At 46.7% G+C, this 12077-nt stretch overlaps 1 protein-coding gene across 1 annotated transcript; it reads right to left on the minus strand.

Moving 5' to 3' along the window:
* Positions 1-117: 117 nt before the first annotated feature.
* Positions 118-10849, minus strand: LOC120049434 (N-acetylaspartate synthetase-like). Its single transcript, XM_038995700.1, has 3 exons — positions 10534-10849; positions 8666-8830; positions 118-485 (listed from the first exon to the last, which is right to left on the minus strand). The coding sequence occupies exons 1-3, from the start codon at positions 10847-10849 to the stop codon at positions 118-120; spliced, it is 849 nt and encodes a 282-aa protein (XP_038851628.1).
* Between the last annotated feature and the right edge of the window lie 1228 nt (positions 10850-12077).

The following is a 12077-nucleotide window of genomic DNA, read 5'->3' on the forward strand; positions in this document are numbered from 1 at the left end:
TCAGAGGAGTATAAGATCGATCGGGGACTTGGTCGAGGCTCGTTGGGCGAGGGGCTCTGCTTCGAGGAGGAGGTGTCGTTGCTCTCTCTTTCCATCCCTCTCTCCCTCTCTCACCCCTCACTCCTCGCGGAGCTGCAGGCGGTAACGCTGGTAACGGATCTGAAAGAAGAGCCTCTCAAGCGGCGAGCCGCTCATGCCAGGCAGCATGTAGTCCTCGCTCCCGCCCGTCCGCCGGAAGCCCAGTGACTCGTACAGCTTGTGGGCGGCCATTTTGACGGCGGTGGTTCCCAGGACAACTGCGGCGTAGTTGTTGTGCACGGCGAACTCCAGCACGCGGCGCCCCAGCACCTTGGCGATGCCCTTGCCGCGGAAGCGCGAGTCCACCGACATGCGGCGCAGCTCCACCGTGTTATCGTCCTCCCGGCCCTGCGCCGCCACGATGCCGACCACCTGACCCTCCAGCACTGCCACCCAGAAACACGAGCCTGGAGGACCAGAGAGCCCAGTTAGACACACACACACTATACCTACACAACACATATCACATACCACTGCCAACAGCACCAACACAAATCTGACAGAATATATACTTTACATTTAACCCCCAAACGACCTGATGTGAAGGGGCTGAAGCAATAAGAGAGTGGCAGCCGGGCCTATGACTGCCCACGGACCACGGCTGTCCTTATTGGACTACTGGTTGACTCAGTGAAGGACTGAAGCAATAAGAAGTGAGCAAAGCTGCCCCATTAGCCCCCTACACTATTTGCCATAAACCTGGGACCTCATTGCAGGCCAGCTAACATTAACATGTCATTCATCATACATCACAGACCTCAGCGCCTCTGGCTGGGTGGATCAAATGTAGAGTGGACTCCCATCCCCTAACTACGGCCAGTACAACAATCATTAAAGCCACAATCCGGAATATTTCCTGCTGTTCAAAGGCCATTTTAATGAAATATGCCTAAAAGCTGGCAGCCTGGGCTTGTGAAACGGCAGATTGTGACTTTAACCCGGCACCACTGCTCATGTGTATCGGGATATCTCATTAATTACGGACTGGTGTTAATGAGTTCAGATTACAGAGCAATTAGAGGTTGCTTTACAATGGCTTCTGTCAATTAACACGACCATGTGATGCAGTTAAGATGGCAAACATGAGGATGGTTCACTCTTGGCTGTCCCCATAGGAGAACCCTTTGTAGAACCCTTTTTTTGGTTCCATGTAGAACCCTCTGTGGAAAGGGTTCCACACGGAACCCAAAAGAGTTATCCTATGGCGACAGCCAAAGAACCCTTTTAGGTTCTAGATGTCCCTTTTTTGTCTAAGAGTGTTGGTAAGACCGGTGTAAAACCTGTGGTAAGGGTAGGCTAGCTGCTTTGAGAACATCATAGCACTGTATCATTTACATTTTAGTCATTCAGCATAGCTCCTACGCAGAGCTACTTACAGACTAAGTTTAGAAGGGGAAAACAGCCACATATTGCAAGTAGACCTTTCCCCGAAATAGCCCCTATCAGCAGAATCAGTGCAAGGAAGAAAAAAGCAAGTACCAATGTGGGTGCTAGAAAGTGAGGTGGAATATCACATGGCCCTGGCACACACATTATAGAACTATATGAGAGAGTCTGTCCTGTTGGTAATATGTGCCAGTTATGGCCTTGTCAAATCCACTAACTGGACGGATCTACTAAAAGGAAGTAAGGAAGGAGGGATTCTACACACGAAACACTCCGGTCACATAGTGGCGGCTGGTGTTTCCATTAGCGACTGAATGAAGTGTATCAGAGAGATGGAGAGCATGAGCGAGAGAATCAAATGGAGAGAGGGAGAGAACGAGGGAGGTAGACGGAGTGAAATGAAAAGCAGACAGAGCAGACAGAAACTCCTGGTCTCAGTCATAGTAAAAGCAGTTTTATACAGTATTTAAATGTTTTCTGCTCAACTTCGTAACGTATTCTTAAGTCCATGCCTGCCGTGTTTCTACCTGTGCAGAGAATCACGTTTGTCAGCATGCCAGATATTAGTTGTGTCAACGAGAGTACAAAGATTCCCTGTCGGTCTCTGTTGTAATGTGAGAGTACAGTACTGTCCTCCGTGTGTCGTAGCTACAGTATCTACAGTGTAAAGGGATCGATACAGTACCATGTTGGGAGGATGTTGGACAAGTGGTTGTAAAGAAGACTGGTTTACTATATCCTCATTCTGATAAACCGTCTCCCCAAGTTGATTTTGATTTGCAAACCCCTCCAAGAACTACAAGGTCAAAACAGATAACATTTTCTTCCCTTCAGCCGGCAAAATGTGTCATATGGATGCAACAGTAAACAGTGCTGAAAATAGCATTTTTGTCAATGTCAGCAGTATTGGTGACATGTCCTTGTAGTCAAGTACAGCACAGAGAATATTCTTCCTTTTCTGGGACTGGCTGACTGGTGAATGTAAAACCTGTGTGTCCGTCTTCCAATGGTCACCGACACACGCAGTCTGATACTCGCACACACACACACACACACACACACACACACACACACACACACACACACACACACACACACACACACACACACACACACACACACACACACACACACACACACACACACACACACACACACACACAGTCACACACATACCAGACACACAAGCACACTCTCTCAAACACATCGCGTCATGGAGCGAGTGGTGAGACGATGTGAATGTGCTGGAGGCCAACTGTTATGAGGGATTTAAAGGGCCCTGTGGGATTCACTGGATTAGTGTTTGATTGAATAAAACAACTGTCAGCTGTACTGCGGCAGGGTCGCCGCGGTAACAAGCCTGCTGATCCAGACACACACTTCATGACATGTGGGAATCACAGCTGGGGAGGCAGTAGCAGGCAGCTAGATCTGCAAGCAGAGTGAATGGTGGGCCCGGACATGTATCCCCAATTGACCTTGGTCATATTGTGTGTGCAGGGTTCAGAGTGGGTCAGACAATGACTCCTGGTGTTGACTCTTCCTTGTCTGTAGTCCCAACGCAGGAGAATGTATGAGGTGGCTTTGGAATGGCTCCCCTTTGGAAGGGGCAGATTCGCTCAAGGTACGGTGTACCGTGTCAGCGTCTTTCATTTTTGTTAAAGGGTAGGTTTCTCTTCATTTTTGTTAAAGGGTAGGTTTCACTTAATTTTTTTTCAGAAATCTAACAGTGTGGTGGTATTTGACCTTATACTCACGATGTGATAGCGAATTCAAAATCAGACTTTAGTTTCCGGTGCTTTATCTCAGAAGAGAGCATGATGTGAGGCGTGCAGTTAGTTACCCAGAGGGCCCTGTCTCTGGGGGGCTACAAAGAGGAAGGGGCAAGGTAGGGGGAGGGGGCGAAGGGACGGCCACGCCTCTGAAGCTGAAGCCATCACCATCTGTCTGAGCAGGGCCTGTGCCAACAGTCAGCACGGGACGGGACAACCAGGCACGCCAGCCCAGGCCTAGCTTTGCGAGTGTGTGTGTGTGTGTGTGTAGGGGCCTGAGACAGTGACATACACTCATGTCCTGTGTCTGACGCCATGACGAAAGAAAGGTCGGTCGGAGAAACTCCGAAGCGAGCCTTCTCTTCCTCCTTCTCCCTCTCCTCCTCCTCCTTCTTCCTCTCCTCCTCCTCCTCCTTCTCCCTCTCCCCCTCCTTTGGGAAGAAAGGGGCTGTGAGAAGAAGGGATCTGCTGGTTAAGAGTCAGATATGGAGAACGAGAAGAGAGGAGATAGCTAGAATAGAGAGCGGGGTCATAGAGCATGTAGGACATTCATTTGTCTTCAGTCCTCCTGTATTGGTAGATGGGGAGGGGGCAATATGGAGGGGTTGGGGGTTAGACAAGGGAGCTGATCTATCATAGCCCCGGGGCAGACCAAGATGAGCGCGGGGGGGGGGTTCTTGGATTTAACCAGGCTAAGAGGACTCTACCACCGACCAAAAGGGGGAGGGATGGGTCGACTTGAAAGATGCAGACAAAATCTCATGGCGGCAAGGGGGAATGGAAGGAGAGAGAGCTTGGACGTGCTCTAAAAGTACAGATTTTTTACTCAGGATTTATTGTGACAGCCTTTTCTCTTCTAACTGCTAAAGAATATGCTACCTGCCATGCATGTGCATGGGTTGGAGACAGTTAAATATGGCGTTATGACATGACTATGAACCCCCTCCCTTTTTATTGTGCTAAACCAGATTAGTGTCTATCCTTTCCGTTGAAACATATGAGGGTAATTCAGTTGATAAGCGTTGAGTCTAGACGGAGCACACCCTGACTGTGCGTGTGTCTAAGATGAAACAAAAGCTCATTAACAGCTTGTGTCCGCTTAAAGTGTGTGTGTGTGTGTGTTGATGCTCGTTACAGATCGTCCCTATTTTAGAGTTAAGCGTGCCTGTGCGTGTGTGTGTGTGTGTGTGTGTGTGTGTGTGCGGGAGAGCGATGTGAGGTGTGATATCTGCAGTACATGGCCTCCTCACTCCCCAAGTCACAGACCCCTCCCCCCATGACATGCTCACTCCCCTGGGAACGGAGTGCATGCTGGGAGTATGGATCTGCCTGACATCTATACCACACCCTGACAGATGAGACTCGGACAAGGAGACCAGGGGCATACACATGCTTACATACACACATCCACACACACACACACACACACACACACACACACACGTTTACACACATGAAGGTGTACGGGCACACACAGCACATGCCCAAACACACAGATCTCAAGACCTACAAGCTCCAGCATATCTACCTGTGTCCAGTCATACATAATACTTCCTGCCCCTTGTACGTTACAACCAACCACACACACACACACAGCCTGCACTCGTTCTCCATTACAGCTCCATTAGCTCTGAGACAGTGTAGGAGCATTAATCACTTAAAGGGGCTGCAGCACTGGCCTTTTCACATTAGTTTTAATACCCTGCCCGGGCTAATCACTGTGTGTGTGTGTGTGTGTGTGTGTGTGTGTGTGTGTGTGTGTGTGTGTGTGTGTGTGTGTGTGTGTGTGTGTGTGTGTGTGTGTGTGTGTGTGTGTGTGTGTGTGTGTGTGTGTGTGTGTGTGTGTACACGTGTCCAATTTAGGTCCTCTTAATCCTAGGGTCAGAGGCTAGGAGGGATCATAAAAAGTCCCTTCCCCCTCCTCTTCCTTTAAAAGCTCTACACAAAACCATTTTTATGAACCTCTAAGATAATGTGGCTATTATCTGCGAGTCTCACCCGCATATTCATAAAGATCGGACCACATTATTGGTCATCCATTAAAGATCGGACCACATTATTGGACATCCATTAAAGATTGGATTGGTCACCTGGGAGTGACTAACTATAGTGTTCAGAAACGATAATGTTGTTAACATCTTGTTTTGCTTCTGGTGTGGGTCCATTGTTGCCTAGCTACAGACTCCTTGCGCCGGTCAAATGCTACGCCACGGACACGCCACGCCCATGGACGTTAGTTTCTTCTCCACGAGGAGTCTGGATCTGAGAACCTCCCTGACCCTTCACCGAATGCGAACACATTCGGGGCCGTCTGGGTTGGGTCAGAGCCAGAGCACACCTGGGTAAAGTTTGAAAATTCTGCATTGGCTTTGATACTCTGATTGGTTAGAGACGATCCAATCGCTGATGACTTTGTTTTGTACAACGCCCCTCATGCCCCTTGTCGCCACAAACGACTTCAACGATAGCAGTCTCAGACTGTAGCAAACAGAGCAGTGGAAGAATTTTTCTTTACTTGCATTGATTAAAAATATGTTTTTTTGAGGAGCGGTTCTGTGCTATTGACGTGTTTTTGGTTGCGTCATTGTATTATGAATGAATAAGACGCTTACTGAAATTTGCTATGACATTTATAGAACATCATAAACTCAGTGACATCCAGTAGCTAGATAGTCCTATTGGATGGAGAATAAAGAATATACTGGAGCTGGGATGAAAGATCCTATCTTCTCCTCTCTCTATCTCTCTCTCGTCTAACCCAGTTCTCCACAGCTACTGTTACATCTTCAACAGGGACGGGAGGAAGAAAGGGAGTGGATCTCTCTCGCTCTCGCTCTCTCTCAGAGCTAAGATCAGTAGCAGGTACCAGGGCGTGACAGTAGTGGTGTACCTGCTCTCGCTAACCCCCTCAGAACAGAGTGAGCTCACCGTCATTAGCAGGGAAGTGAATAGGGCCAGACTGTTTGCTGCCGGCATCCCAAATGGCACCCTATTCCCTAATTAGTGCACTACTATATCGATCATGCCCAAGTAGTGCACTATATAAGGTATCGTTGCCATTTGCGATTCAGCCGTGGATTGCTCAGTCTAGACAGGACCCTGCATGAGACAGGCCGTGGCCAGACTCAGATATGCTGATAACAACCCATCTGGCCAGTGTTATCACTGCTCTGGGGCTCAGGATGGAACCAGGTGACTGTAGTGTGGAGACACCTTGGCCCACCTACTTATCCCCTCGGTTGCGTCCCAAATGGCTCCCTATCCCCTACATAGTGCACTACTTTTGACCAGAGCCCAACGGCAATAGGGTAACATTTGGGATTGGACCCAAGCTTTATACTGCCCTGTTGTACAGTAGGTCAAGGAGCTTGGTTTTGCCTTGTGCCTATTCACGCCATTGAGGTATAAAAGAACTGGAGACCGCATCCAAGATGTCCGACCGTTGTTTTCAACATAATGTATTCAAGTTCGCATACGCCGATTCATTGACCGTCTATATCCGGCTTGTAGCCTGTTTACACGGAGGAGGTAGAAACCGTGCTTCCAGACCGGAACCCTGGCCCCTTGATTCACACCCATCGCTATGTCTTGTATAACATCCTATAAGGCCTTGTTACTGTTAATTGTGTATGCTTGGTATAGACTACAGCACAGTGGTGTATATGTACAGGCCAGATGATTCAGTAAAGTGGATTGATTGGTTGGTTAATGAAACAGAATTTATTGATTGGTTGATAGTACCAAAGGGATTTCAGGGAGAACTCATGCTGGTAGAATGAATGTCCTGGTTCTTTTGTTGTTAAGAATCCCTAGTTAACCCCCCCCCCCCCCCCCCCCCATGCCCCTATTGTTCCTGGTAAGTCCTATGCACACACACACACCTATGAGCTGAGCAGAGGACTGAAGTAACAGCTGGCCTTTAGTGACAGTGGGATGAATAAATGCACACACACACTGAAGAAGAGATAACAGTATTTATCTTTTCCTGGCTAGTTGAGGCCGGTAGACATAACCGTGTTGCTGCTCATCGTGTCAGTGACTGACCCTCTCACCCTGCACTGTATGACTCACTGACTACTGACACATACACTGCCCACTCTCACTATCATATAGACGCTTGCTCTTTCCCTCACTCACTCTCTCTCTCTCTCTCACACACACACACACACACACACACACACACACACACACACACACACACACACACACACACACACACACACACACAGTCTCTCTCTGACAGACCCACACACAGTCTATCGCTGACAGACCCACACGCTCACACATACAAACACACACAAAAAGACCTGCAGCGGTTAATCCCATTAATTTCCTGTGTGACTCCTACACACACACACACCCACCCACACACACACACAGTGGATACCTGTAGCTGCCGGACACAAAGTGAGAGACAAAGAGAAAAATCAATGATGGGCTTAACGAACACCTGCCCTTAAGTAGCTTCGCAAATAGGGTCCGACTGACCCCAAAATGTAGGGTGGATGGAAGTGTGTGTGTGTGTGAGTGTGAGTGTGAGTGTGTGTGTGAGTGTGTGTGTGTGTGTGTGTGTGTGTGTGTGTGTGTGTGTGTGTGTGTGTGTGTGTGTGTGTGTGTGTGTGTTAGAGAGAGAAAAAGGTTTGATTTGATTATAGCCCAACGTTTTGGAACGGAACCAGGAGGAAGTGTGGTCACAGCTCAATCAATTCCTCTTATCAGAATGGAAGGAAGTGTTTCGGTTCATATGAGAGTGATTGATTTTCCTAGTTATAGTTGAGGAAATGACTCCAATGAGGCTTGGCTGACACAGAGTGGACAGACTGCTGCAGAAAGTGTATCAGCAGTTTCCATCTCAGAATCAATAGGCCCAGTAGCATGGTGTGCCCTGGCTCCCTCTGTAACTAAGTAGAGCGGAGCGAGTCGCCCCGCATACTTAATAGGCAGGCAGACTGCCTCTGTTTCTGAACACACAGGTTGCATCCCAAATGGCACCCTATTCCCTACATAGTGCACTACTTTTGATCAGTTAGTGTGCTGTGTCGGGCATAGAGTGCCATTTGGAATGCAGCCATGCTGTCACTATCCAACTCCTGCTGTGCTTAATACAGGCAGGGAGAGCCTATGACACTGAGAGAGACTCTATACTTTGTGTGTGTGGGAGGGGAGGGTGTGTGTGTGTGTGTGTGTGTGTGTGTGTGTGTGGAGGGGGCGGGGGGGGGGGGTCATTTGAATACTTTCAAAGCAGTCTGTGATTCCATATTTTCATAGGGCTTTGTTTTGTGTCCCATAATTTTTTTAAATCCCATAATTCACTAAAAGAATAATGTCTGTGGATGAACTTTATATGTTGACAAAGACAGCAGATCATACATTTCCACAGATTATATATAGTTTCTGTTTTGTGTCCAATCTCCCACTACCCCTCTTACCTGTGGGTTTCATGTAATACTCCTCGATGTCCGCCATGTCTGTTCGGAGCGCGCAGGCCAGATAGTTGTGGATAACTTTGCTGCTGTAGAAGTAGCGCGCGGCCATGAGAACGAACGGCGCACAGCAGGTCAGCGCGAGGGATTTGCTCACAACAAAGCACATTACTATGGAGATAAGGAAGAAAAATAAACGATACCTGTCAGAAAAGAGAATCAAATGTTGGATTTTGGCGGAAGTCACACACATAATATATATTATATAACCAAACAGTGACATTCCAAAAAATAAGTTGCTTAAAAATAAAGAAGATCAGTCCCTAATATCACACATTTTGTTTACTGTAGAGACAGCGATTGACAACCGACGAGAAAAACATCACATGACATCCTATGTTGAGTCTATGTATTTATTTGACTGGATGCAAACAGATATTCCACACAGTCTATCAATATCATCTCTGGTCCATTTACAGTCAGTGATTTTTGGAGTAGCCTATTTCTCTGGTTTGGCCGCGCGGAAGCGCCAGAGTGGAAACCCACCACACAGACAGGCTGTGCAGCAGCATTGCATGTTATTATGTTGTCGTCTGGTCTGACATGCAAACATCTTTTACTCCATTGCACCACGACACGGCGTGCTTACTGTCAACATTGACATTAGGCTACATTGTAGCGACGTGGTTCTGAATTATAGTGTCATATCCATATTAATTAAAGCATTTTAAATAAAGGTTAAATAAATAAATAAAACAATTATACACACATTTTCAGACAAAATGTCAACAGTGACAAAGGCTTATGTGAGATGTTTTGTTGGTCATTATGGTCACTTACCACGGCACAGACAAAGGCATGAGGTGTACAAAAGTCTTGTTTTAGGTGGTGTACATTTAAATGACAATAATGATTATGGAATATATATAGCCTAACACATGTTGTGGTGAATTGTTATTCGTAATTTGGTGCGCAATGCCATTCATTCACATCACAGACTAGGCTATTTGTAATGCGTCTGACCACATGGATCAAGTGTGCCATAAGAACACCCATGCATATCATACATGAGGACATTTACGAAATTAACATCTCCACTAATTAATGATAAACAATGCCAACATGCACACATAGCTAGTGGTGGTGGTGCATTGCCTGCAGGCACAGTGAAATATGTGTGTAGCCTATGATGATGGACACTGGTGATAGGGTGCAATTGGTGCACGCTAGCGTACACTGTGGGCCAATCCTCACATTCTATTAATTAATTAATGCATCCAACCTAACCGGCAACTGACATCATTGCCCCCTACATGCACACCAAACAGGCCCACCGGCTACATGCACCATGCGTTTTAGCCATGCCTTTGTGTTGCGGTTTGATGCGGTGCTGCACATGAGCTACGCTACATGCCGGTATCGGAGATCCAAAACACATCCACACACGAACTCGAGAAGAAATCGACAATTATTCAATGTATTTGTTGTTGTTGAATGTGTATAATATGAAATCCGTTTCCTCTTGATGAAAGTTTCACATAGCATGTATTTGTGCCATTAAATGAATAAAGCACTTTAAAAAGAAAGAAAAGAGGTCAACGAATTATCAATTGACATATCGATGCTCCAACAGATTATGTCTTTCCTTCAACTGCATTTCAACTCACTTCTAACTTTAAAAAAAGATATATATATATATTTGACAATAATTGGTTTTCATGTGTTAGTATGGATGGGGTATTCATAATGTCTTTGACAAGAATAATTTGCAAATACATGGGTAAAAGGAAAATAGTTTTTCAATGCGTAATGGCAACTTTTAACGAATTTCAGGCCAGTAAATCGTTAAGTATATGGGAAATCTTGTCACTTACGTGTCAGAAGAATATATAAGAATTGGGTTTGACTTTGCTGTAATATGCCTCTGAATGCGGTGTTGGGTATTCTCTCCATGATCCCCTCATAAAAGATGCGGCGCACCTCCACATGGTCCGTGCGCTCAAACTCACGGATAAAAACCGTATCTTTCCTCACATCATTTTCCTCGATAGGATTCGGTGCCGGTGTGGAAGAAGTCCACATTTGCGAGGAGGAAACGATAATAGAATCTTTTTTGGTCCCTTGTATGGCATCGTGTTCATCCGCAACAATTTTAGTCTCGCAAACCATTTTTGGAGACGAACAATGCATGCAACTGGCCTCAAAGAACTTTCACCTCAGAAATAATATCAATGGGATATGATGCGTTTATAAATATGGAAAGAAAAAAGACGGGAAGTGTTTCTGCTGCAACCCTGAGCGTTTCTGCATGACCAAGGGTTGCAGGCAAACATTTAGCCTATTTATAATGGACCGTAGTGGATGCATTCAGATTCAGGGGCCGGGGTGGTCCACACAGCGTGCACATTGGCTGAGGCGCTACACCATTCGATTGTGATAGGCGGATAGAGACAAGAGAGGCACCCGGTCAAATTCTTTTAAAAACCTCAACATTCCTCTCATTGTTCCGGCGAAATTCTACACGTGTGTATGAGTGGGACAGGGAGGGTGGGCTTGCGTAAGGGTATTTCTGAACCGGTAGGCTAATGGGGCCCTTTGAAGCTCACCCCAAACAACCCGGCCTGCACCCGTGCACCTGCTGCGGGAGCTGCGCCAGACCCTCTTCTTGGACGACTGAAATGACACGTCTTTACAGAACGGATAAGACACGTTCATATGAGGACACATGAGCTTTGATGCGTCAAAATATATAAAGGGCACTTGGTGATGGTTGGACTTTGTACGGGGAATGGTTGGGGAACTGACTGACTGTGTCCTATGTTAAAGTCTGGTTATGGCGCGGCGCTTCCCGGCTGTGTGCCTCTTTCGATCCCCGGCATCTTGACTGACAGTTCTGCTGCACTGCAGTGATTCCTCCCCGGCTTCATACTCTCGCCTCAGCCGTTCTTTCTCCAGACAGTTTCCTTACGATAGCGTTTTGGTGTATCATCGTTCATTAATTCACACAATTCTCTGACTTTGTAGGCTATGCCACAGTCACAGCCTAGGCTATATTATAATATAGGCTACGTTCACTGTTAATAAACGGTAATTAATTCACATAGGCTATCGCCTAATTCGCTGTTAACATTAATTCAGTGTTCTATTTAATTCTGGCCATAGGCCTATGCCTCACTGGATTTATTGATCAGAATGCGATGTTGCGCCCGTAAGCAATACATAGGCTTATCACAACGGATAAAGTTTCACTTAACCTAACGCTGAAGAAAATGCATTTTTATAGGATGGATTTAGACTAGAATCCCCCCCCCCCCCACACACACACACAGAGACACGCACACATACACACAGGTCGTCGACATGTAGCGCAAACCACAACATACGCACGCGGCAGAGTATCCCTTTGCCGTAGCCTAGG

This window comes from Salvelinus namaycush, chromosome 6 (genome assembly GCF_016432855.1).
Source record: "Salvelinus namaycush isolate Seneca chromosome 6, SaNama_1.0, whole genome shotgun sequence".
Taxonomy (NCBI): Eukaryota; Metazoa; Chordata; class Actinopteri; order Salmoniformes; family Salmonidae; genus Salvelinus; species Salvelinus namaycush.

Coding starts and splice junctions, on each gene's coding strand:
- LOC120049434 (XM_038995700.1), bottom strand. CDS start 10,849: ATGCATTGTTCGTCTCCAAAAATGGTTTGCGAGACTAAAATTGTTGCG. Junction 8,831..10,533: donor CTTATATATTCTTCTGACAC/GTAAGTGACAAG, acceptor TTATCTCCATAG/TAATGTGCTTTGTTGTGAGC. Junction 486..8,665: donor GTATTACATGAAACCCACAG/GTAAGAGGGGTA, acceptor CTGGTCCTCCAG/GCTCGTGTTTCTGGGTGGCA.